The sequence below is a fragment of the Bos grunniens genome, chromosome 3, assembly GCF_055505025.1.
Source record: "Bos grunniens cultivar Pamir isolate PY7600 chromosome 3, Bosgru_T2T1.0, whole genome shotgun sequence".
Taxonomy (NCBI): domain Eukaryota; kingdom Metazoa; phylum Chordata; class Mammalia; order Artiodactyla; family Bovidae; genus Bos; species Bos grunniens.
Genome location: NC_141167.1, coordinates 3047918 through 3071462, shown reverse-complemented (window position 1 = coordinate 3071462; position 23545 = coordinate 3047918). Strand labels below are relative to the sequence as shown.

Below are 23545 nucleotides of genomic sequence, written 5' to 3'. Positions count from 1 at the left end.
TAATTTCCAGAGACAGCACACGGAAGAGTCTCCTGTCTAAGATCAAGTTGGGTGCCTCTTGCAAGATAACGGACTCCGCTGGTCTTCACTTAAGCACAGCTAGGATGGAAAGCGAACACTGGGGTCAAAGGGCAAAAATGTGCAACCCAGGAATCATTGCGCCTCCTCTCGGTGACAGGCCATCCTACCGTCTGCTGCTCACAAATGCTCTCAGACAAAGCAACTTTGAAAGAGTTGAGGCTGAACTCATAGGCGAAGCTCACTGTGATGCTTTACGGGTCTTAGTCATTTCTAAGTCCGCCAAGAGTCTGCAAACTTTCCTGTAAATGCTTAAGCCAAACCAAAAGTGGGGCCAGATGCCCTCTGCAGTTCCTGCGTGAAGACAAAGCCGGGGCCCAGCCTTGAAGCTGGGGTGCCCAGAAACACACGGGCGAGGTGGCTCCTGATGCAGCTTGGCTCCGGGGCCTGGGTCCCAGGTGATCACGGGTGAGGGGAGGGTGCCCGCCCGCCCCCGCCCCCCGCCCGGCGTGCACTCACTCTCTTTGCCCTTCTCCTTGTTCTTCAGCTGCTGCAGCTTCTGCTCCCGGTGCTGCTTCTCCAGCTCCTGCTCCTGCCGGTGCCGCTCCAGCTTCCGCTGGTGCTCGAGCAGCTCCTGCTGGTGCTTCATGGCCAGCAGCTCCTGCTGTTGCTGTGGGCGGGAAGCAGCAGACACCGACGGTCAGAACCTCGCCCAAAAGGAACACTGAGACAGACACGCACGAGAAGAGCGGCGGGGGGCCAGGGTCCCCTCTCTGCCCGTGTGGACCCCAGGCCTCGCTCCCCGCTGCAGGGCCCGCATCGCCAAGGAGGAAGCAGGGCTGCTCGAGGATGTCTCCTACTCATTTCATGCTGAAGGCTGTAAATGAAAACAGAAACGACTGACCTCCTGGAAGAAAATACGCATGACACTTTATGCAGTCTAGGAAGTCGGGAGTCATGTATGGATGTGAGAGTTGGACCATAAGGAAGGCTGAGCACCAAAGAATTGATGCGTTTGAACTGTGGTGCTGGAGAAGACTCTTGAGAGTCTCTTGGGCTGCAAGGAAATCAAACCAGTCCATCCTAAAGGAGATCAATCTTGAATATTCATTGGAAGGACTGATGCTGAAGCTGAAGCTCCAGTACTTTGGCTGCCTTATGTGAAGAACTGACTCGTTGGAAAAGACTCTGATGCTGGGAAAGATTGAAGGCAGGAGAAGAAGGGGATGAACAGAGGATGTGATGGTTAGATAGCATCACCGACTCAGTGGACATGAGTTTGCGCAAACTCCAGGAGATAGTGAGGGACAGGGAAGCCTGGTGTGCTGTAGTCCATGGGGTTGTGGGGCCAGACACGACTGAGTGACTGGAATGCCTTTTTGAGAGTGACACAAAAGAGCGTGAAAGAGTGTGGTCACTTTGCAAAACTGCCTGGCACCTTCTTTCAAAGTTAAACACACACCCATCCGAGACCCAGCAATCCCACACCCAGGACTAACCCAAGAGACGTGGGAACACATCTGGGCAAAACCCTGTGCAGGACCGTGCGTGGCCGCTGTGCTCACAGCAGCCCTGCCTGACACACCCCCGACGTCCTCCAGACGTGACCTCAGGGACAGGAGTGCGCGTTCTTATGTGAGAATCCCACCCGGCAATGCGAAAGAATCAACTGGACATACTGGCAAAAACAAGGATGGGCCATAAAACAAGCAAAATGAGCAGGTGTGGCGTCAGCTGTGGAAACAGGACAGAAAAGAGTCCACGTGCAGACTCTGTTCACACAAAGTTCTGGAACAGGAAATCCCAAGACACGGAGACAAAAGTCAGAGAAGGCCGCTTCTTGGGTGAGGCCATGGACGAGCCGGGGGAGCCGCCCAGGGTGTGCACCGTGTGCTGGAGGCAGCCTTTACACAGACACTCACGACTGTCCACGGACACACACTCAGGATGTGTGTGTGATCACGTTGCCAAAAATGACACAACTGACAATGTAAGAAGCTACCTTCACAATATATACTGTCAGCAAAATTGAAACGCAAAAGCTGAATGAGGAAAGCTCTTTGCCATACTCACGGTGTACAGACCAACTTTTACATGCAGATGGCTGTTTCACGTTAACAAGAACATGACAAGCAGCCCACTAAAAAGGTGAGCAAAAAAAGGCCATGAGATTCACCAAAAAGAGTTTATTGCTCAGTCATGTCCGACTCTTTGTGACCCCATGGACTGCAGCACGCCAGGCTTCTCTGTCCTTCACTATCTTCCAGAGCTTGCTCAAACTTGTAGATTGAGTCAATGATACCATCCAGCCATCTTATCCTCTGTCGGCCCCTTCTCCTGCCCTCAATCTTTCCCAGCATCAGAGTCTTTTCCAACGAGTCAGTTCTTTACATCAGGTGGCCAAAGTACTACAGCTTCAGCTTCAGCATCAGTCCTTCCAATGAGCATTCAGGACTGATTTCCTTCACGACGGACTGGTTTGATGCTTTTGAACTGTGGTTTGGGGACGACTCTTCAGAGTTCGTTGGACAGCAAAGAGATCAAACCAGTCACCAAAAAGAGTGGTTAAAAATAAATAGGAAACAATGTTCAACCTCACTAGCCATCAAATCCCATTTTCACTTAGCGTGTTGGAAAAGGCAAGAACAGACAAGCGGGCCAGCGCTGATGGGGGTGTGGGAGAGACACGATCAAGCCCAGACACCTGACAGGTTTTTCTGGAACATCAACCAGCCAAGTCCTCCGCTCACAGCCAGAGCTGCCTGCTCCCGCTGGACGGCCCCTCCGACTCGCTTGCTCCCAGCCGTCTGTCCTGCCCCGCCCCCCCACCTCCCCGCTCCAGGGCTTGGCCATCCCTGCACGGCCTCAGCTTCCCACCAGCCACGTGGGGCCTCCCCTGCCCTCCTGGCACCTGCCCAGGGCAGGCCTCTGCTCACAGCACCTTCCCGGGGGGCACTTGTGTCCCGGCCGTGACTCACTCCCGACCCCTCTCCTTCGGCTGGGGCGGGTCTCGCCCTGTCCCTGTCCCAAGGGGGTGGGGGGGCTGCCATCTGTCTCCTGCGAGGCCCTGGGACTCTCCGTGGACAAGCACGCTTCCCCCCACACCAGCCACCACGTGCATGAGACACCGCAGGGCGGACGCCCCCGTGGCCACTCCTGGGGGCCCTGCGGACACCTGCTTGCCAGCCCACTGTGGAACAGGAGGGATGGCTGAGCCCCGACTGGATGGAGCCTGGGCAGGCAGATCACAGCTGTGGCACACACACACACACACACACACACGCACACACACACACACACACACACACACAGACACGCCCCTGTGGTCACAGCGGTGCCCGCACACACAGCAGGTCACCCAGGGCCCGCGTCCACAAGCCCTGCCGCCTCCCACTTTCCCCGGAGGGGAGGGGGCTCCTTTCCAGCCGGGACCACGGGAGAAAGAATGCAGAGGGGTGGGTGTGAGGAAGCCCAAACTCAGCGCGGGAGGGAGGGAGGGAGAGGGAGGCGGCCGCTGGACAGAGGGTGCCGGGACAGGGCTCACACAGAGGAGCGAGTGTAGACGGCCCCCGGGCAGCAGAGGAGCGAGTGTAGACGGCCCCCGGGCAGCAGAGGAGCGAGTGTAGATGGCCCCCGGGCAGCAGCGCACCTGCCCCCCGCCAGGGCCCGGGGCTCCCAGGCCACATCATGCAGCAGGCTGTGCGGCGATGGGCAGAGGAGACGCCCAGCTCAGCGCCCACCCGTGTGCTCCATACACGCTGAGCATCACGGCCGACCTCTCTCTATGGCAGAAACAAAAACAACCGCCTTCCCAACAAGCGGCTGACAGGAGCTGGGGCAGGACGAGGGCGGCAGAGGCCACTCTGGGTGACCGGATTTCAAGCGTAGCTCTCCACCCTGGCTCCCCGGCTCTGCAGTGACTGTCGCCAGCAGTCAGCACAGCTGGGTCTGACCTTCAGCGCTTCCAGCTGGTGTTACTGTGCGTGTCTGTAAAACCAGCTCGAGAACTTTGCAAATTATTTAAAAAGGGGTGTTCTCTTCTCTTCTAAAAGGAACACGGAATGACACCACGGGGACAAAAGACTAAACGAAGTGGAAATGAGCCACGTCCCTTGTCATAGTTTCCTTCCAGGAAGGAGGGCTGCTCACCCAGGGAGGTTCTACCAGAGGAAATGTCTTGATCTGCCTGGATTCAGACGATCCTGCCTTGGGGCCCGATGGCACTGTACCCGATGTCCGGGGGTACAGGCCCTCATGGGCATCACCAGGCCACTGCCAGCCACTCTGGGATTCCACCAGCATCGTCAGCCTTCGGGAATGGACACCTCAAAGGGCTGTCTGGTGTCAGGAAACCAAGATGGTGCCCGGAACAACAGATCTTGGGATGAAGAACCTGGAGCTCTTGGTATTACCGATCCCCGTACACTGCCCACACACAGCCGGGCTCCCCTCAACTGCTCAATGCGTAAACGAGGCACAGGCAGAAATCTGCTGAATCTGGTCTCACAATATTTACGTTTCAGGCAGAACCCAGAAAAGGAAAGAGAGCTTTCAATTATCATTACAAAGAGACTGGAAACAACCACCCTAGATCCCGGTGATTAAAATTCACAGGACGACAGAACTCGCAGAAAACGCCTGTTGCGCAGTTTAATGAAAGGAACGTTGAGAAACCAGGCCTCTGGCCTCCCCGGCATCATGGCGCGAAGGAGAAGGGGGCGGCAGAGGGTGAGATGGCTGGATGGCATCCCCGACTCGATAGACACGAACTTGGGCAAAGTCTGGGAGATGGTGAGGGACAGGGAGGCCTGGCCTGCTGTAGTCTGTGGAGTTGCAGAGTCGAACACGACTGGGCGACTGAACACAGGGGTCCAGCATGTCTTCTGCCCCCAAGCTCTCGTGCCCACGCAGGAGGGACGCACGGTGAGCCGTGGTCTCTGCGCCTGGCGCGGGCCCAGGGGAAAGCGGAGGCCGCTGGCAGCTGCCCATCTGCTCCAGGCCAAGGGCCGCTGGAGGCTCCCCTGGCCCGTCTCAGCAGGGCTCCTGGTCGCAGGTGGTGGGCACCGCCTGCTCCTGTCGTTCCTCCTCTGCTGATGGCTCAGGCTGGGGAGGCCCACACGGCACATAGGACAGCCTGGGTTGGCAGGGCCAGGACCAGAGAGCCAGGCCAGGCTCCGTGGGGGCTGAGCCGTCCCCCGGGGCTAGGACCACCAGGGGCCCAGGCCACACCTGAGCTGAGCAAGTGGGCCGGCACAGGGCCCTCCCGGCTCCTCTAAGCCACTCGTGGGACTGTCTCCTGGGGAGGCTCTACCTCAACACGCAGCGGGTGCACCCAGGGTGCAGGCGGGGAGCTGGCCGAGGCCTCTCGCCCCCACCTCCGGCCGACGCGGTGGCTGCTCTTGCCACCCACTTCCTGTGTCACTGTGAAAATAAACACACGGATTTCAGGTGGCCCCTCACCACAGAACACGAGGTGCTATCACAGCCTGGCGTGGCTGGGGCAGAGCAGGGGTCACCCTGGGGGCATGGGGCTGCCATGGTGAAGCCCACGCCCACCTGGGGCCGGACCCAGAAGCCCTGTGCATCGAGCCCGACAGGCGGTGGTCATGGAGCTTCTCCAAGATGGTCAAGGAGCTTCTGATGCTCAGGTGGCCCGCTTCTGGGGAGAAGTCCAGGGCAGACCACTGACCCCCAGGGGCCAGAGCACCAGTTTGATGGAGGAGGCCTCCTCTAGGCTGCTCATCTCCAGGCTCACGGGCTACTTGGCCATGGTGGTCAGGGCCCACTCGAGACTAAAATATTCTTGCCTATGGGGTCCTCTGAAATAGAACCATGTGGATTTACTGGCTCAAATCAAAGAGGCACCCTCATTTCAGTTAAGTTCAAAATCACCCTTCCCTCCAGCCTCATGAAGCACAACAGCAGTAATCAAAAGGTCCCGTGGACGTGTCACTCAGGTTCCCCCCAAACTGGACACTCAAATGCCACAAAGGGTCTGCCATCCACAGGTGGGTCAGAGAGAGGAGGGCCTGCGTCACAGACGCTCGGTGCCCCAGACGCCACGGACAGGGCACCACTGCAAGCAGTGGGGGGAGGCGGGGGGGTGACAGCGATCCAGGGGGAGCCTGCCACCCCCACCACCCCAGCTCCACTCCTGTTGCACGCTGCTTCCTCTCAGGTGGGCGCCATGAAGACCAGCAGAGGGTCCGCTCCCTCTGCAGGGCACCCCGACCCCTCCTCTCCACGGGGCTCACCGCCACCTGGACACACTTCCCGGGGCGGCTTGGAGCTGATGAAGACCCAGGCCATGTCCTCTGGCCTCTCCCTGCCACCCAGCACACAGTGGGTCTACGTGTGCCCATGAGGGTCCCGGGCTGGACCAAAGGCAGCACATGTATCAGCGAGAGCCAGTGAGGAGAGAGAGAGATGAGAGAGAAACCGCGGTGCAAGGCCACACGAGAGCCAGTGAGGAGAGAGAGGGATGAGAGAGAAACCGCGGTGCAAGGCCACACGAGAGCCAGTGAGGAGAGATAGAGAGATGAGAGAGAAACCGTGGTGCAAGGCCACACGAGACGGTTTTCTCTGCAGAACAAACTACGGCTGCCACCTCTGGAAACACGCTCAGCGCTCCTTCCCTCCTACATGCCGGGGGCGGCACAGGGCACAGCACAGCGTGGAGCGGCCATCCACGCTCCAGGGGCGGCAGGTCAAGCGCAGCCCCCCGCCAGCCCTGTCGGTGACTTCCTAGAAACGCGGAGTGTGGACTTATGAGCCAGCCCCGACCGTAAGTGCGTTCACGGGGTGCCGACGGGTTCAGGAATGACGCGGTGCTCGCGGCAGCCACGCGCCTTCCCGGGCACCGGGGCTACGGCTGCCGAAGCGTGTCCTCTGGGCTCATTACAAGTTGTCTCAGACGACCCAGAAGCTGGGGTCCAGGCAGTGTCGCTCAGCCACCCGGGGCAGGTAATAAAGACAGTAAAGACCGGCCTGGCTCCCAGGCCGGAAAAGCAGGCTCCTTTCAATTCTATCCACTTCCCTGCAAGGAAAAGTGTCACATGCTCACTAAACAGCTCCTAAAGCTCTCCTGTCCAGAGAAACAGCACCAACCACAGCAGGTTTCACACACACACGCTCAGCCTCACTAGTGAAAAAGGACGTGCAAATAAAGAGTGGAAAGCACTTTTATTTTTCACTTGTTAGATAGCCTGAGACCTGGGGAGAGAAGAGCCAAGCTGGACACAAACTCGCAGAGAGCAGGCACACTTCTGGACGGAGACCCGATGAGACCACCAAGACGTGTAACACACACACCGTAGCGTATCTTTCACAGGAAGGGGTTTATTCCGAGGAAATCTGCCTAACGGATGGTGCTGGCAGTCTGGGCTACAAGTAGGAACCGTGGAAGACCAGCCCCATCTCCCAGGATCGCGCCTGTCAGACCGACGTGTCAGGACGGGTCTCCACCCTGAAGTGTAGGCAGGGAGGGGAGGCTCAGTGTAGATGGGGAGGGGAGGCTGCAGTGTAGATGGGAGGGGAGCCTGCAGTATAGACGGGGAGGGAGGTTGCAGTGTAGATGGGGAGGCTGCAGTGTAGACGGGGAGGGGAGGCTGTAGTGTAGATGGGGAGGGGAGCCTGAAGTGTAGATGGGGAGGGAGGCTGCAGTGTAGACAGGGAGGCGGCAGTGTAGACAGGGAGGGGAGGCTGTAGTGTAAATGGGGAGGGGAGGCGGCAATGTAGATGGGAGGAGAGGCTGCAGTGTAGACGGGAGGGGAGGCGGCAGTGTAGACGGGGAGGGGAGGTGGCAGTGTAGACGGGAGGGGAGGCGGCAGTGTAGACGGGGAGGGGAGGCGGCAGTGTAGACGGGAGGGGAGGCTGCAGTGTAGATGGGAGGGGAGGCGGCAGTGTAGATGGGAGGGGAGGCTGCAGTGTAGACGGGAGGGGAGGCGGCAGTGTAGACGGGAGGGGAGGCGGCAGTGTAGGTGGGAGGGGAGGCGGCAGTGTAGACGGGGAGGGGAGGTTGAAGTGTAGATGGAGGGGGCACTGCAGTGTAGATGGGGAGGGGAGCCTGCAGTGTAGACAGGGAGGCGGCAGCACTCGGGTCATGGGGTTCAGCCTTGGCTCTGTGGTGTTACCCACGCCAGGTGTGTGCGGGCTCTACCAGCCCCTGACGGCATCCCCAGGCTCCTGTCCATCCACGGCCAGTGATCCCATGGGGTCCTGGGGCCGGCAGGACAGAAGCACCTATTACCCTCCTGGAAGCACTCTCTGAAGACGCCTGTCTCCTCTCTATGCTGGAGCCACAGTCATCGAAAAATCCACAAGTAACGACTAGAGACTGACAGAAGGCAACCGTTGGCTAGAAGGTCTATTAGCAAGTGGAGCAAAGGCTGCTGAGACTGCCGACGAGAGCCCCAGAGGGGGAGTCCCAGGTCCGCGCCGGCCGAGCTGCGGACGGAGTCGTGGTGGGCTCTCAGGGGTCGGGCGGCAGAGCAGGGAGGGCCACTTCTGCTTGTTCTCACCGCGCTGCGTTTCAACTGGAAACATGAGATAGAGGGATTCCCTCGATAATAGGTTTAGAAAATTTAAAATGACACATCAAAGTGGCAAACCCAGGGAACGCCGCATCTGCCGGGTGATCCGCTCAGCAGTCCCAGCTGATAAAAGACCTTCTGGGCATAAACACCCGCCGATACCACACTCACGACTCCCTCAACCCTGGGCCCCAGTGACCACGCTCCAGGACCCCCTTCCGGGGAGAAAGAACTAACTGTAGGGCAGGACGGGGCCAGGCTCCTAAGCGGCCGCAACCAGCAAGCGTTCAGAAGCAGTGCGACGCTGAGTGTCGGGACCCCAGTGAGAGAGAGCATCCTGACCCAAGGTTAGCAACTGCGGTTACCTTTTAAACACTCTACGTTAGTCACTCAGTCGTGTCCGACTCCTTGCGACCCCAGGGACTGTAGCCCACCAGGCTCCTCCGTCCATGGGATTGTCCAGGCAAGAATACTGGAGTGGGTTGCCATTTCCTTCTGCAGTGGATTTTTCTGACTCAGGGATCGAACTCGGGTCTCCCGCATTGCAGGCAGATTCTTTACCATCTGAGCCACCAGGGAAGCCCTTTTTAAAACACTGTTTCCTTTTAAATTATAAAATCCTATTCAAATTCACTGATGGTTTAATGACACTAATTAGATTGTGTGCTCAAGAAATCTGTCTGACAAACACCACTGCCAAATGTCACCAATAAGATGATGGCTTGTGAAGAGAGCGGAAATCGTCAAAACAGAGGCCGGCTGATGGGATGACGGTTACATAGTTTTAAATGGCTTCAGAGGAATGATCTCTGCTGTAAATGGAGAAACAATTAAAGCGCAGAGAACGCGTCACCTTGAGAAGGTTTCTGAAGTGCGTTTCTGGGGCTCCCATCCTCTCTGCGAGCTTCTGGCCTGAAGGCCTGGGGGGCTGGGGGACCCTTGGCGGAAGGGCCCTGCCTCTAAAGATGGGGGTCCCCAGGTCACTGGGAGGCCGGGTAAAGGACTTGGAAGAGACGGGCTGCCCTGACCTTTCAGGCTTCTGAGATGACATCTCAAGATGCAGGAGTCTGATGGCGAAAGTTCAAGAAGCCTGCTGGTGAGGAGGAGAGGAAACCGCATCACAGGGCCAGCAGTGCGAGTGGGCGGGGCGGGCTCTTTAGATTGCTTTCGGGAGTCACAGAAAAGGAGGCTGCAGCTTCAAGGACAAGACGGATCAGGCAGCCTGCGGGGGGCGCTCGCTGGTACCGAAAGGCAGTTACCTAGACGGATTATGTGAGGACCTAATCCCGCAGCCGCCCAGAGCTTCCTCCCAGTACTGCAAACCCAGTGTGGCTCAGGGCCAAAGACCCCCCTTGGGGCGGGGCCTCAGCGGGAAGCCCCACCCCCTCCTTCGCCCCTCCCACCCATCCCCCCTGCACGTTGTGGGGCCTCGGCTCCCACGCTGGCAGGGCAGGTCCAGGCCGCACCCCACAGAGCACCCCCGGGGGGCTCCGTCTCCTCCCAGCAGCAGGAGAACAGGTGCTTGGCGTCAGGGGGCAAAGGGCATGGCGATGGCTCTAAGGACCCCCGCCCGACCCATCCCAAACCCAAGGGTGTTGATTAAAACGCAGAGGACCACCGTGGCCGGGGGCCGTCTCCACGGAGACCAGCGCCATCGCGAGATTAGGCGGGAGCGCTCGCTGGCTCAGACCTCTCTGGCAAAGCCGTGAGGCCTGGGCCTCCAGCAGCTCTGGAGGGTGCTGCTCTCTGCTGGGCTTGTCGGACGCTGGCCTCAGCAGCTCCTTGGAGCTGGGGTGGACAGGAGCAGTGGCAGCGACAACCCTGCTGAGCCCCTGGACCTCAGGCGAGGCGCCAAGCAGCCAGGGCACAAACAGGTGGCCCAGAGGCCCTCTGCCCGCCAGTAGCGGGCACAAGCCAGGGGCACAGGCTGGTGGTGCCTGAGGAAGCTGAGGCCGGGCCGAGTGACGTCCAGCTGCAGGCAGCGCTGGTCTCCGAGGGAAGGACGTCTCAGGAGCACCGCGTACCACGTGGGATCTTAACTCCCACGTCGCTGCCGCCCAGTCCCGCAGCCACTGACCACGGGTGGGCCCGGTGCAGCTGGTCCACAGGGCAATGGGCTCTACGTGTCTGGTCTACGGCGTGCACCCAGACTCAGCATGGATACAACCACTTATGTGGATCACAGGTTGAAGTGACACTTTAGAAATACGAGGTTAAATGAAATACCCTGAAATTACTTTTACCTTTAGCAGCCAGGTCCCCAGTGGCCCCCCAAAGACTCCTGCCTCCTGGTGTCCACCCCTTGGCTGGGCCCCTGCCGGGAGGGTTGAAGCCTATGACAGCAGAGCCACGTAGCAGGGGTGGGGGTCACCTTCAAGATTTGGCCAGAAGACACCGCGACCTCCTTCTTGGTCACCTGGATCCTGGAAGCCCTGGTGAGGAGGACTTGAGGCCTCCTGCCCCAAACCAAGGGGTGAGTGAGCCAGGAAGGGGGGCCTGCAGGCCCGGCCCCGTGCTCAGATGAGCCCGCTGCCCTGACCACGCCGGACCACACCTCACAAGAGGCCCCGTGGCCCCGCCATCTGCGAGCTGCCCCCGGATTCCCGGTCCGCGGGAGCTGAGCTGTCCGATAACACACGTTCATTATTTCAAGAGGCTAAAAATCTTTTGGGTAATTTGTTACATAACAATAAATCACTCACACAGCCTGGTTTCTTTGGGTGTTTTAAGGTGGCTACAGGAAATGTAAAACTACCTATGAATTTTAACGTGTGCACATTTCCACTGAACAGCAAGGTTCTAAGTGCAGTGACACACGTGATCACAGACGTTGTAAGTGGTCCCCCAACCAAGTGACGGGACCTCTCCGTGCCTCGCTTGTGCACATTTCTTCCTAGAACGTTTGGTTTTAAAACCTGGGATCAGAGTAAATACATGAGACAGTGAATGGGGCTTCCCAGGTGGCCTACTGGTAAAGAACCTGCCTGCCAAGGCAGGAGACACAAAAGATGAGGGTTCAGTTCCTGGGTCAGGAAGATCCCCTGGAGGAGGGCGTGGCAACCCACTCCAGCATTCTTGCCTGGAGAATCCCACGGACAGAGGAGCCTGAGGGGCTACAGTCTATAGGGTTGCAAAGAACATGACTGAGGTGACTTAGCACGCACCAGGCAGTAAATACCAAAAAGAAAAAATTGTTTGTTTTTTCCTTATCCCTTCTAAATCAAAGTAAATATTAGCTCCCCCCCAATTATAAAAAATTAGTGGGAAAAATGGAGAGAAGATGAACAAGTCCCAAGAAGAAAATAAAGACAATTCCTAAACACCTCACCCAGAGGTGACCACTGCTAATATTTTGTCGTTTCTTCTTGCCAGTAATGTCGCTACTTAGGAACATATGTTTGTAGATGAAGTCCAGTGATAAGAATGCTCCCCCGCTTTAAGCTTCTACAGGGTGACTTTAAATGCTGTTTCCACTCTTGGCCACATCAGCCAGGATCCCTTCAACCAGCTTCCACGTCCTGCCATGCAGGTATAAATGGCCCGGTGAGGGACATCCCCAGGCATCAACCTCAGCCCGGCAGCAGGTCACTGGGGTGGTCCTGGGTGCAAGATAGAGGGCCAGGCGGGGCGGGCCAGCCCGGGGGCTGGGGGCTCGGGGGCGGCGGGATAGAGGGCCACACGGGTTGGGCCGGCCTGGGGGCTGGGGCGGTGGTCCTGGGCAGCGGGATTGAGGCACACACAGTGGGCCGGCCCGTGGGCTCGGGGTTTGTCCTGGGCTGTGGAATCGTGGGTACACACGGGGGGCCAGTCCAGGGGCTCGGGGTTCAGGCTTTGGTACTGGGCAGCAGGGTCGCAGGCACGCACAGTGGGCCGGCCCGGGGGCTCGGGGACGGTCCTGGGCGGTGGGGTCGTGGGGTGCACAGAGCGGGCCGGCACGGGGGCCATCGGGCAGGTCCTAGGCGGTGGGGTCGTGGAGTGCACAGAGCGGGCTGGCACAGGGGCCATCGGGCAGGTCCTGGGCAGCGGGGTTGTGGGGTGCACAGAGCGGGCCGGCATGGGGGCCATCGGGCAGGTCCTGGGCGGTGGGATCTGGGTGCACGTGGCGGGCTGGCCCTGGCAGTGGGATCTGGGTGCGCATGGCGGGATGGCCCTGGCGGCAGGATCTGGGTACACGTGGCAGGCTGGCCCTGGCGGCGGGATCTGGGTGTGCATGGCGGGCTGGCCCTGGGCCCGAGGCCGGGACTGACCTTGATGTGCTCGTGCAGCTGGGCCTCGTGCTGCCGCGACAGCTGCTCGTGCTGCCTCTGGAACTCAGCGATGAGGATCTGTCTCTGCAGCTGCTGCTTCTGCTTGAGCGCCAGGAGCTCCTGCTGCAGCTGCTGCTCGCGGAGGCCCGGCTCCGCCACGGGCAGCGGAAACTGGTGGTCCAGGCGCAGGTCCATGGGCACCCCCGGGGGGGCCACTGGCAGAGGCAGGGCCGAGGCCACGTCCACTGTGGAGAGAGCACAGCACAGAGGCGCTGGTGACCGGGTGGCCCGCCGTCCTGGCCCGGCCCCGCCTGCCCTCCCCGGGAGCCCATGCCGCCACCACAGGGACGCCCACGCTGCCATTGGGGACACCCACGCCACCAGTGGGGACGCCCACGCAGTGAGAGCCACTGCTCGCTTCAGATGCCTCCTCCCCCTTCCTGCTCAACAGGCTCAAAAGGCAGGACTCAGGGGCCTTCCGCCCTCTTCCTCCAAGAGGCCCACCCCTCAGGCAGAAGGCAGCAGGAGGTCGGACTGGGATGCACACTCAAACGGGCTCTCCTGCCTCTGCCCCACCCCGCACCAAGGGGCCCTGCTCGCTCAAGGGACCTGGGTGCAGGCCCGGTGGCCTTTTCTGACGCCGTGTTTGAAAGTCGACACAGAGAGCAAGCAGGAAAAAGGCTCTGATGAGCCATGGCCACCCGAAGGCAGAGGGGCGAGCCGCGTGCTTTTCTCCTTTGCAAGGAGCCACAGAAGAGTTGTGTGCAGGGCGCACGGAACAGTGTGTGCCCTCAAAGTGGTCCAGACAGGAGCGCTAGGTGCACAGCGCGTTTCCGTGGTGACGGGCGCGCCCTCTGGGAGACAGCCAGTGCAAGGCTCCCCCGGATCGCCTGCTCGGCTCATGCTGCAGGAGGACCACTTCTGTGCTTTGCTAAGAAACAAACCGCCTTCATCGCACAGCGGCGTGGCCCACGAACAGCCACGAGTTGGCTCTGATTAGAAACGGAAGCGGAATCGATCTAAACGCTTGTAGATCAACGCCAAATTAAAAGCGAAGAGGAGGCAGAAACCAGGTTTCCAATTACGGGTCTCACAAAATATCCCCATGTGGGCACTCCTCTCAGGGCGGGATTGTATCAGAAAAGCCGGGCCACTGGCTGTGGGCCTCCGACTTCCCAGAGAGGCTCTGGGGCGCATCCCTGAGGGTGAGCATCCTGGGCTCTGTCAGAGACACCCTCTGACCCCCAGAAGTGGAGACAGTCCAGCAGAGGCCCCGGGGCCCCGCCTCGACCAGAAAGCCCGCTCACAACCTGCTCAGTCACAGGCCAGAGGGCCGGAGGCTGGGCCTCTCCTCCAGGGGCTCAGAGGTCTGGGGGAGACCCTGCTCAGCAGATAGGGCCCCCGGGCCAGTCTCCCCTCCAGAGTCATTGCCACCCAGAAGGGGGCCTCGTCGCAGCACCTCTGCCCAGGCCCTCTGCAGTCAGGCCTTCTGACGGCCTGGACCTGGTCCCAGGGTCTCCCAGGGTGAGACTGGATCTAACCCCGTGCCTCTGGAAGTGCCCTCCAGCCCTGACCGCCCCTGCCACTGGGCAAATGAGGGGCTTACAAAAGGCAGGCAGTATGGCCATTTCGTTAATTCTCTGTGCTTATTTTCTTAAGCTAAAATACTGCTTTTTGATGAGGTAAGTGGACCGTCAGAGACACCACAGGCCGGCCCCACCTAGGTTCTGGTGGATTCTAGGAAAATGACCCAGGAGTGGAACCACCCCTCGGGATAGCCCATTTCAGCAGTCACCACGCAGGCAGGTCCCTGCCGGCCGTTCTGCTGACGAGCGAAGTGAGGTGGGGAGGCCTGGCTCCAGCTCAGTCCTGGGTCCTAGCCCCCGAGCCCACGCCAGGGGCCCTGGTGTCCTGGACCAACACGCGGCCTCGCACCTCAGGCTCGCTCACCTGGGCAGGGTGTGGGGCGCTGGCTGGGACAGCAGGGGCCTGGCTCCTGCAGTCACCACCTCCCTCTCCCCGCCGCCAGAACTAAGCCTGGATTCCACCCGAGGCCCCCAGAGCCCAGGGCAGGTTGCATGCAAGGAAGGCCTGGGCCCTGGCCCCAGGGAATGGAGGAAAATCCCCAATATTCAATCATTTTCCAGAAAATATCTAATTCTCCTCTCTCTGAAGTCCTAACAAGCCCTGGGTAAATATCAGCTCTTTGATTTTTCCCAAAATCAGTGAGGTGCAAACCCTGTTTTAAATGTATTTGTTTTTTTCTAGTTGGGTGTCAGGCTTGATGTGTGAAGGGTTTTTTATTTGATATTTAACAAAAACGGACACAAGTAACTGTTCCCATGAGCAGGCCCAGACGACAGCGGTGCCCCATCCCACCCCCACCACACACAGCTGGTAGAAATGAGGTCTTGCTGATTTCCTTTATTTTCTTTCTTTGATCATTTTTATTATGAAACATAGCAGGATGGAAAAACTGTGTAAACAACACCCGTTTTATAAAACCTCAAGATTTTCCTCCATTTGCTTCAGACTCTATTTTAAGGAATAGAACGTTATGGCAGACAGGGAGCAGGGCTCAGGAAAGGGACTCAGAGGAAAGAGAAAGTGACTTGACGTCTTAAAGGAAATTCAGCTTTCCCTTCTCCCGGGGGTGGGGAAGGGCTGTGCATCTTCCTGCTTTCACTAATGACCGCGCTGAATGCTGCCTGGAAAACATCATGATGTGTATGACGGCAGGCTTTCTGGCTCTTCTTTCTGCTTCCCTGGAAGAGGATGAAGAGGTTTTCTTCATTAACTGGTTAACCCGCCTAGTCCTTCATGGATTAACATGTGAGTTACTTGGCAGATCCCCTCAGGTTAGCTGGCCTTTACTTTGTAAAGATGAAGCCGACCTTGTCTTCCTGGGTTACAGACACACACACACACACACACACGCACACACAGAATCACCGACAGACTGAGCCTGCAAGCGTTTCACTGGGCACATCTGGGTCCATGTTCATATGTCTGGACTGGCTTGCAGTGTCTCTGACACTCTTCTTATCCGGTCAGGGAGCGTTATTTTAGCTCAAGAAACCAAGAGAATTAATGATATAACTGTATTGCCTGCCTTTTGTGAGCAGTATCACCTCACTTGCTTTGATGGCAGGGCTGGCCCCCTTAGGCGACATGTGAAGGTGACCTGAGATGTTATGCAGCAACAAGGCCAAGCCCGAGAGGCTGCGCAGAAGACGCCCGAGCGCTGCCCGCTCCCTGCGACGCATCGCCGCTGTCAGTCACCCAGTTGCATCCAGCGGTGCCCCATGCGCTGTGGCCTGCCAGGCTCCTCTGTCCGTGGGATTCTTCAGGCAGGAACGCTGGAGCAGGGTGCCAGGCTCCTCTGTCTGTGGGATTCTTCAGGCAGGCACCCTGGAGTGGGGTGCCAGGCCCTCCTCCAGGGGATCTTGCCGACCCAGGGATCAAACTCGCATTGCATTGGCAGGCGGATCTTTACTGTCGGAGCCGCCAGGGAAGCCCTCACTGTACCATACCATCTCTCCGTTTCTAATTTTTCACAGGCGAGGTCAGGAAGATGATCAGAAATGTCCAATAGTTAACATCTTAAAAAACTGAACATAAAACAACTTTGAGGGATCCGTTTTATTAACTTCAAAAATACGATGGGCCAAATGTTTCCTATGCCTGCATCCCCTCACTGCAGAAAAATGCCAGGGCCTGCTGCTCTGTGCTGTGTGCTGGGGGGTTGTTCCCAGTCCAGCCTGCAGCAGATCTGCCGTGCAAAGGGACAGGAGAGGGCAGAGGGCTTGAGGGACGCCCCGGGGAAGGGCCCACACAGGGGCCGCAGCTCTGAGTGGGAAGGGGCCGGCGAGCCAGGACCCAGACGGCCAGTGTTAAGAGGGCAGGCATGGGGGCGGAGACACAGGAGGCACCTGGACCGCTGGCTTGGGGCATGGGACCTGCATCCAGAGATCCTCGGGGGCCCTGCAGGCCCAGGTGGGGGTGCCAGCAGCAGAGGGAGGCCAGGCCTCAGAGGCAGAGGGGCCAGCATCAGGGTGCTGGGTGTGAGAGACGAGGCGGGGGCTGAAGGCGGGAAGGGAGGATGTGGCAGGCGCCCCGGCGTGGATGGGGTGGGGAGGACCGTGGTTCCCTGTGTCCACTGTCCCTTCCCTCGGGTTCCCTTTGAGTCTGGAGCTGCAGGGAACATCAGGAGGACCCCCCCTTCCCCCCCACCGAGTCATTCCAGACACCAGAGCCGGTGGGCCCAGGGAGGCGATGGCAAGGAGACCCGCGGGCAACACCATCAGGTCTGCAGAGAACAGAGGGGAGCAGGCCGGGGGCGGGGGGTGGTCACGGGCTGTCCTCACCATTTACTGCGAGAAAGGGAGGCGAGGCCTGCTGGATTTCCCTTTTTGAGGTTTCACATAAGACTTCATCCTCTGCTAAAGAAAGTCCCACGCAAAGAGAATGCAAAGCCAGACGTCACCTCCGCCCAACAGGCCATGCCCAGCGCTGGCCGTTCCGGTGCCTTGGGAGACACACGCACCAGCCCGGGGGTGGCCGCGGGCCCAGGCCAGGCGCTTCTCACCGCCTGAGCTCAGCCTCGGGAGGCCAGGCGGGCCCCTCAGGCGGCCGGAGCCCCAGCTGTGGGATCAGACCCACAGCCCCATTCATTCTGCCGCTGGAGGGTGCGTCAGACATGCCCGTGACTATTTCTGTATCAAAAACTCGCCGAAATGCCACGAGTTCCCAACAGAAGCTGCTGGTGCTTTTGACCCAAAGTGCCCCGAAGAAAACAATGAGACTTTCTCTACTTAAAGAATGCGGCATCAAAACAAAAAAGCCTGTATTCTCATGAATATTTTATGGCAGAGTAGAAAATTGCTTTTATAGGTTGTGCCTTGAGAAACATATTAATACAATCAGATTCATGACGTTAGTAAAAGCACAAAGACTATATTCAGAGTTTCAATAAGAAATGGCAAGGCTGGGCCATGACCTATAAGTTCTCAATCAGAAATAGAAAAAAATCTGCTAGTCTCTAATTTTTTTAAAAAAATAAATGATCAGGGTGGGGGAAAAAAAGGACACTGTAATTTTCCATTACATGGGTTGGGTCTTCTGTTCATAACACTATTTCATGTCATCATATAGACAGCAAATAAAGAGAAGGTCTGTTCTTTAGCAAACAGGGCCAGTGTGCAGGCTCTGTTCAAGTAAAGAACAGCTCATTCAAATCTAGGGGACAATAATAGATGTTTCATCCGTGTCAGCACGAGTTCCTCTCACACTGACGTTTGTCTGCCTGTGTGAGGGGAGGAGAGAGATGCCTGCAGGGGGCGAGGAGGAGGAGCAGGAGAAAGGACGGGGATCTATTAAAAAAGCACAACCTATCTCAAAATGTTTTCAACTTTTATGACAAAACATGTCACACATCCCGGGGACACTGGCACACCCCCGCCTTGCTCCCCAGGCCCCCAGCCCCGTGCTGACTCTTTGCTCAGCACCCCCGCGTGTCGTGGTCACAATCTCCAGGACGCACCCCTAGACATGCGTCCTCTGCACTCAGCAGCTGTGGGGGGTGGGCGGGGGGAGGCGAGACGAAGGCCCCCAGGGAAAGACAAGAGTCTTGGGGCCAGGTTGCTTCAGCTTCCAGGACAGCTGACAGGAAGAGCTCCTCTGGGGCGAGGCCAAGAGTGACCCCGGGAAAACCACGGCCACCCCCCACAGTGGGACCAAGACTGGGACCAGAACCGCCCTGCGTCCTGCTGCCGGCCCTGCCGGCCGTCCTCCAGGAGCGTCCTCCAGGCGTGTCCTCAGGTGCGCCCTCCAGCCGGCCGTCCTCCAGGGGCGTCCTCCAGGTGTGTCCTCCAGGTGCACCCTCCAGCCGGCCGTCCTCCAGATGCCCCCTCCAGCCGGCCGTCCTCCAGGTGCGTCCTCCAGGTGTGCCCTCCAGCCGGCTGTCCTCCAGGGGCGTCCTCCAGGTGTGTCCTCCAGGTGCGTCCTCCAGGGGCGCCCTCCAGCCGGCCGGCCTCCAGATGCCCCCTCCAGCCGGCCGTCCTCCAGGTGCGCCCTCCAGCTGGCTGTCCTCCAGATGCCCCCTCCAGCCAGCCATCCTCCAGGTGTGTCCTCCAGGTGCGCCCTCCAGCCGGCCGTCCTCCAGATGCCCCCTCCAGCCAGCCATCCTCCAGGTGCGTCCTCCAGGTGCATCCTCCAGGTGCGCCCTCCAGCCAGCTGTCCTCCAGGTGCGCCCTCCAGCCTCCCGTCCTCCAGGTGTGCCCTCCAGGTGCGGGGGCCCAGGAGCCCCGTGGAGAAGCACGGCCTCAGGTGAGTGAGGGCGAGAGGCAGGGAGGTCCAGACGCCCTAGGGGCTGCAGAGCTCCTCCACAGCGCCTCGCACACAGCTGCCCCCTCCCCGAGGCTGGCCCCGGCCCTCCCAGGGATGCCCAGGGTCTGCGTTCGTGCCCCTTTATTCCACTCCTCTTCCTTCTGGGCTGTTCTCTCCCTGCAGGAACTCAGCCTCCTCCTGTGTCTCGGGAAGGAGGCGCATGGTTTCCTGTCTGAATGTGTGCTCACGTCCTAGTCCAGGGATCGTCCCTCTGCCTGCACACAGAACTCCAGCGAGCAGTCACCTCCTCCAGGACGGTGAAGACAACGTCCCCACCTCCTTGTTCCCAAGACTGTTACTGAGAAGTGAGGAGCTGCTCTGACTCTGGACGCGTGCCCTTTGCTCTCCCTCTGGCAGACCAGCTCCTGGCCACCGAGTCTGAGCAGGAGGCTCTGGAAGCGAGAGCCTTCCCTTACCCGCCGCGGAGCTCCAGGCTGCCTGTCCAGTTTGGCAGCTCAGGCCTCCAGCCGTGGGGAATCTCCCTGGGTCATCGTGCGGACCATCGCCCTTTCCTCTGTTTTCCCCTTCGGGAACTTCCAGTACCTGGTGGTAAATCTGCAACAATAACTGATTTTCTTTCTGCTTCTCCCCCGTTTTCTGTGTCCAATGCTGAACTCTATTCAAGATTCCCTTAAATGTATTTTCTAAGTTTCTCACTGAGTTTTGTGTATTTTCTGTGGCTGTGTCCCTGAGGACGAGTGGAGGCAAGGATCCTAAGCTGCGAGCGGAGAGGGGACTCAAGGCTGAGCTTCGCTGGGTGGGGCTGAGGCACCCGGAGCCGCAGGGCAGGAGGCTGTTGCGGAGGGCGTGCGTGCTGTGCCTGTTGCCCTCCAGCCTCCACTCCACTCGACCCGGCCCCCTCCTGCCCCAGTCCTGTCCTGGAGGCGGGATGTGGGGCTGCTTCCCAAGGATGCCGTGGCGTCCACCCACTGGGATCTTGGCTGCACCCGTGGGTGGCGTGCAGTCTGGTTTTTTCTGCCCAAACTGCCAAATCCAGTGTGACCTGTGACTTCAATTTCTACCTTCCAGACAGTTGTTGATGCTGTGTCCTTTTCTGTTCCCCATCCTGTTTTTTTGAATGCCCCTTACAGGTCTGGCTGCACTGGGTCTTTGTAGCAGCACGCGGGGTCTTTGATCTTCACTGGGACAGGTGGGATCTACTTCCCTGACCAGGGATTGAACCTGGGCCCCCTGCATTAGGAGCGCAGAGTCTCAGCCACTGGGCCACCAGGGAAATCCCTGTTTCTCCTACCTTTGTGAGCTGATGACCTTTCTCTGGAATACAGATATAGATAGACAATTTTTTAGGGAAAATTAAAAAAAAAAAAAAAAAAACACAAAGCCAACGAAAATGGTGTAATCGCCTCCCAAGGATCCGTCAGCCAGCTCCCAACAACTGCTGCCCTGTGGCCAGCCCTTCCTTCTAGATTATCCTGAAGCCGACCCGCCAGCAGAGCGCTTTACTCATAAGGACTGTGGTATCCCTAAATAAACTCTTAAGAAAACAGTCAACCTACCCAAATAAATTAACAACTCCATGATGCTATCAAATAGCCAGAAAGTATTATCATTTTTTTTAGAGTCTCATATACATTTCTGAGACTTCATTCAACTCAAGATTCAACCGGGGACTTCCCTACTGGTCCGGTGGTTAAGAATCTGCTTTGCAATGCAGAGGATGTGGGTTTGATCCTTGGTCAAGAGAACGACAATCCCATATGCCATGGGGCAACTAAGCCGTCGAGCCACAGCTCGAGAATCTGTGAGAAGCAAAACGCGGTGCAACAAGGATCCTGTGCAGCCAAAAACAAATCAAGATTCAGCAAGGTCTGTACGCCGCAATTGGCTGACACAGTCTGTGCATTCTCTGTGACCTAAAGATCCCCCTTCTTCTCCCTCATGCCTGCACCCTCTCCAGCTGACGGGCTGAAGACTCTGGTCACCCGTCCCGTGCTGACTGCACCTGAGGTGCAGATCCACATGACGCATTCCCTGGGAGCAGAAATGGGTCTGGAGTCCCGGGGGACGCAGCTCCAGTTCCCAGCAGGGCCGCCCCCCCAAGACGGTCCTGTGTCTGCCGGGCTCCTGTGTTGCCAGCAGCTAAGGGGTTCCCTGATGATGCTGTCGGGCCTGTCAACACGGCCCTTCTAGCCCCATCTGCCAGTCCTGAGCTGCTGGCTGGGGGAGAAAGGGCCCCGAGTCAACTGTCACGTTATCCCCACAGACAGCTTTTAGCAGAGAGGCAGGGCCAGTGCTTGACGATCTTTTATTTGCCAATTTTCAACAATACTGAGCTGGCCGCACTGAGTCTGGCTTCGGGATCACAGTGAACCGAGCCTCTGCAGTCCTGTCCTGATGCTCACACGCGTCCTTGGGCAGCCTGCGTGATGGCACCAGGTCACCCAGAACCCACCAGCAGCCCTGGGGACAGCCCTCAGTGTGGCTGTGACAGCCGTCCCGAAACACCCCTGCGCTTCCTGGTCCCCAAGGGCACCTGGGCTCCTTCAGTGGGAAACACGGAGACCACAATCTGGGTTTTGGTTGCCACAGTTTATAATGTGTATATCCTTACTGGAGCTTTTGTGAATTTCAGGAGTGAGTGAAATTAGATCTATGTGTTCAATCTGTCAGCTCACCATGGAACTTTGGGTGCATAACTTATTAGAAATATCATTCAAAACGGCTGAACGGTCATAATCAAGTTCCATTCAAAATACTGATTTATATGCAGTATCATTTTCCCCAAAGGTGCTCTTAACTGAATTACAATTATTCTGTTTAATACTGTGTGTGTGTGTATAAAGGGGAAATGAGGTAGAGAAGTCAGAAGTGCTTTTTAATGTAAACATTTAAAAATATTCTGTAGGGAAGGTAAACAAGCCAAGTGGTCCCATCTCAGCTTCTCATGTAGACGGGTATGGCTCTCCCTGCTTTTTTGCCTCATTCAGATGTATGTACACAGGCAATGCCAAAGAAATGAGCTTATGTGAGCAACTCAGGAGAATATAAATTATGCTTGAAAAATAAAAATAAATAACAAATAGTATGGAGCAAGAACATACTATTATGTTTTATATTGTTTTGTTTTCAGCCGAGATCAGAATGTAAAGAAATAAACATATATAGTGGTGTTTATCGGAGAAGGCGATGGCACCCACTCCAGTACTCTTGCCTGGAGAATCCCAGGGACAGAGGAGCCTGGTGGGCTGCAGTCCATGGGGTCACTAGAGTCGGACACGACTGAGCGACTTCACTTTCACTCTTCACTTTCATGCATTGGAGAAGGAAATGGCAACCCACTCCAATGTTCTTGCCTGGAGAATCCCATGGACAGAGGAGCCTGGTGGGCTACAGTGCAGGGGGTCACACAGAGTCAGACAGGACGGAGCGACTCACACTTCACCCACGTGTTACATGGGAAGGCTCTTTGCACCTGGCCTGGGGCGGGGAGAGAGGCGACGCACGGCGCCTCTGAGCCGCTTTCTCCACGTGGGTGCCTTGCACACACCTGCATGCCACGAGGCAGCAGCATGCACCTTCAGGCCCTGGTCGGCCCAGGCTCTGCCTCCAGACAAGAGGGCAGTGGGTTACACTTCAAAAGCAAGCAGAGACAGGCCGCAGCAGGGCAAGTGCCTCAAGCCGAACGCAGGAGGGGGCGTCGGGGGCAGACACGCAAGCCCCCAGGTCGGCCCTGAGTCACTGTGGACCACACGTCTGCAGGCTGCTGGCCTGGGCTAGCTTCACATGTCAACAGGGACCCTGCAGGACACAGGTGGGTGCCAGCTCATCCCCACGGACAAGCAGGGAAGCAAGCTCAGAGAGTCTAAGTGACATGCCCGAGGCTACGCAGCAAGTGTCATGGCAAACTCGGAACTGGACACTAACCACGGGCGACGGGATGCCCACGGGAAGAGCCAGGAGGAGGGGGCACAGGGGGATGTTCTCAGGTGGGGGCACAGGTCACCCTGGGGCTCTGGTTCTCAGTTTGGGTGGCACAGGTCACCCTGGGGCTCTGGTTCTCAGGCAGGGCGGCACAGGTCACCCTGGGGCTGTGGTTCTCAGGCGGGTTGGCACAGGTCACCCTGGGGTGGGACTGTGGTTCTTAGGTGGGGTGGTGTGAGCGGCTTGGGGACTTGGGAGCCGTGGAGGCTGGGCCCTGCTCAGCTGCTGTGCTTGGGGTGCCTGGGGCTCCAGCAGCACTCGGGTGATCAGGCCCCCTGCAGCCCGAGTACGCACGCTCTGGGGCTCTGAGAGCACTCCCCCCATCAGGGCCAGCGGACCCCTTAAGTCCCTGCCCACGGCTCCACCTGTGGATTCTTTCCTGACCAAGGGCTGGGCGTCCCCCCAGGATCGCCAGCTTGC

At 58.1% G+C, this 23545-nt stretch overlaps 1 protein-coding gene across 11 annotated transcripts in view; it reads right to left on the bottom strand.

Annotated features, from left to right (window-relative positions):
- HDAC4 (histone deacetylase 4) overlaps positions 1 to 23545 on the bottom strand; it is a 287523-nt gene that overhangs the window by 92393 nt on the left and 171585 nt on the right. For 10 of the 11 annotated variants that reach the window (XM_086394178.1, XM_086394182.1, XM_086394186.1 and 7 more), the window contains 2 exons: positions 12797 to 13041; positions 538 to 688 (listed from right to left, as the gene is read on the bottom strand). In XM_086394178.1, coding sequence (XP_086250304.1) covers positions 538 to 688; positions 12797 to 13041 — 396 coding nt within the window. Of the gene's footprint in view, positions 1 to 537; positions 689 to 12796; positions 13042 to 23545 lie in introns of those variants that run through there. The other variant, XM_086394184.1, reaches the window with a different exon arrangement.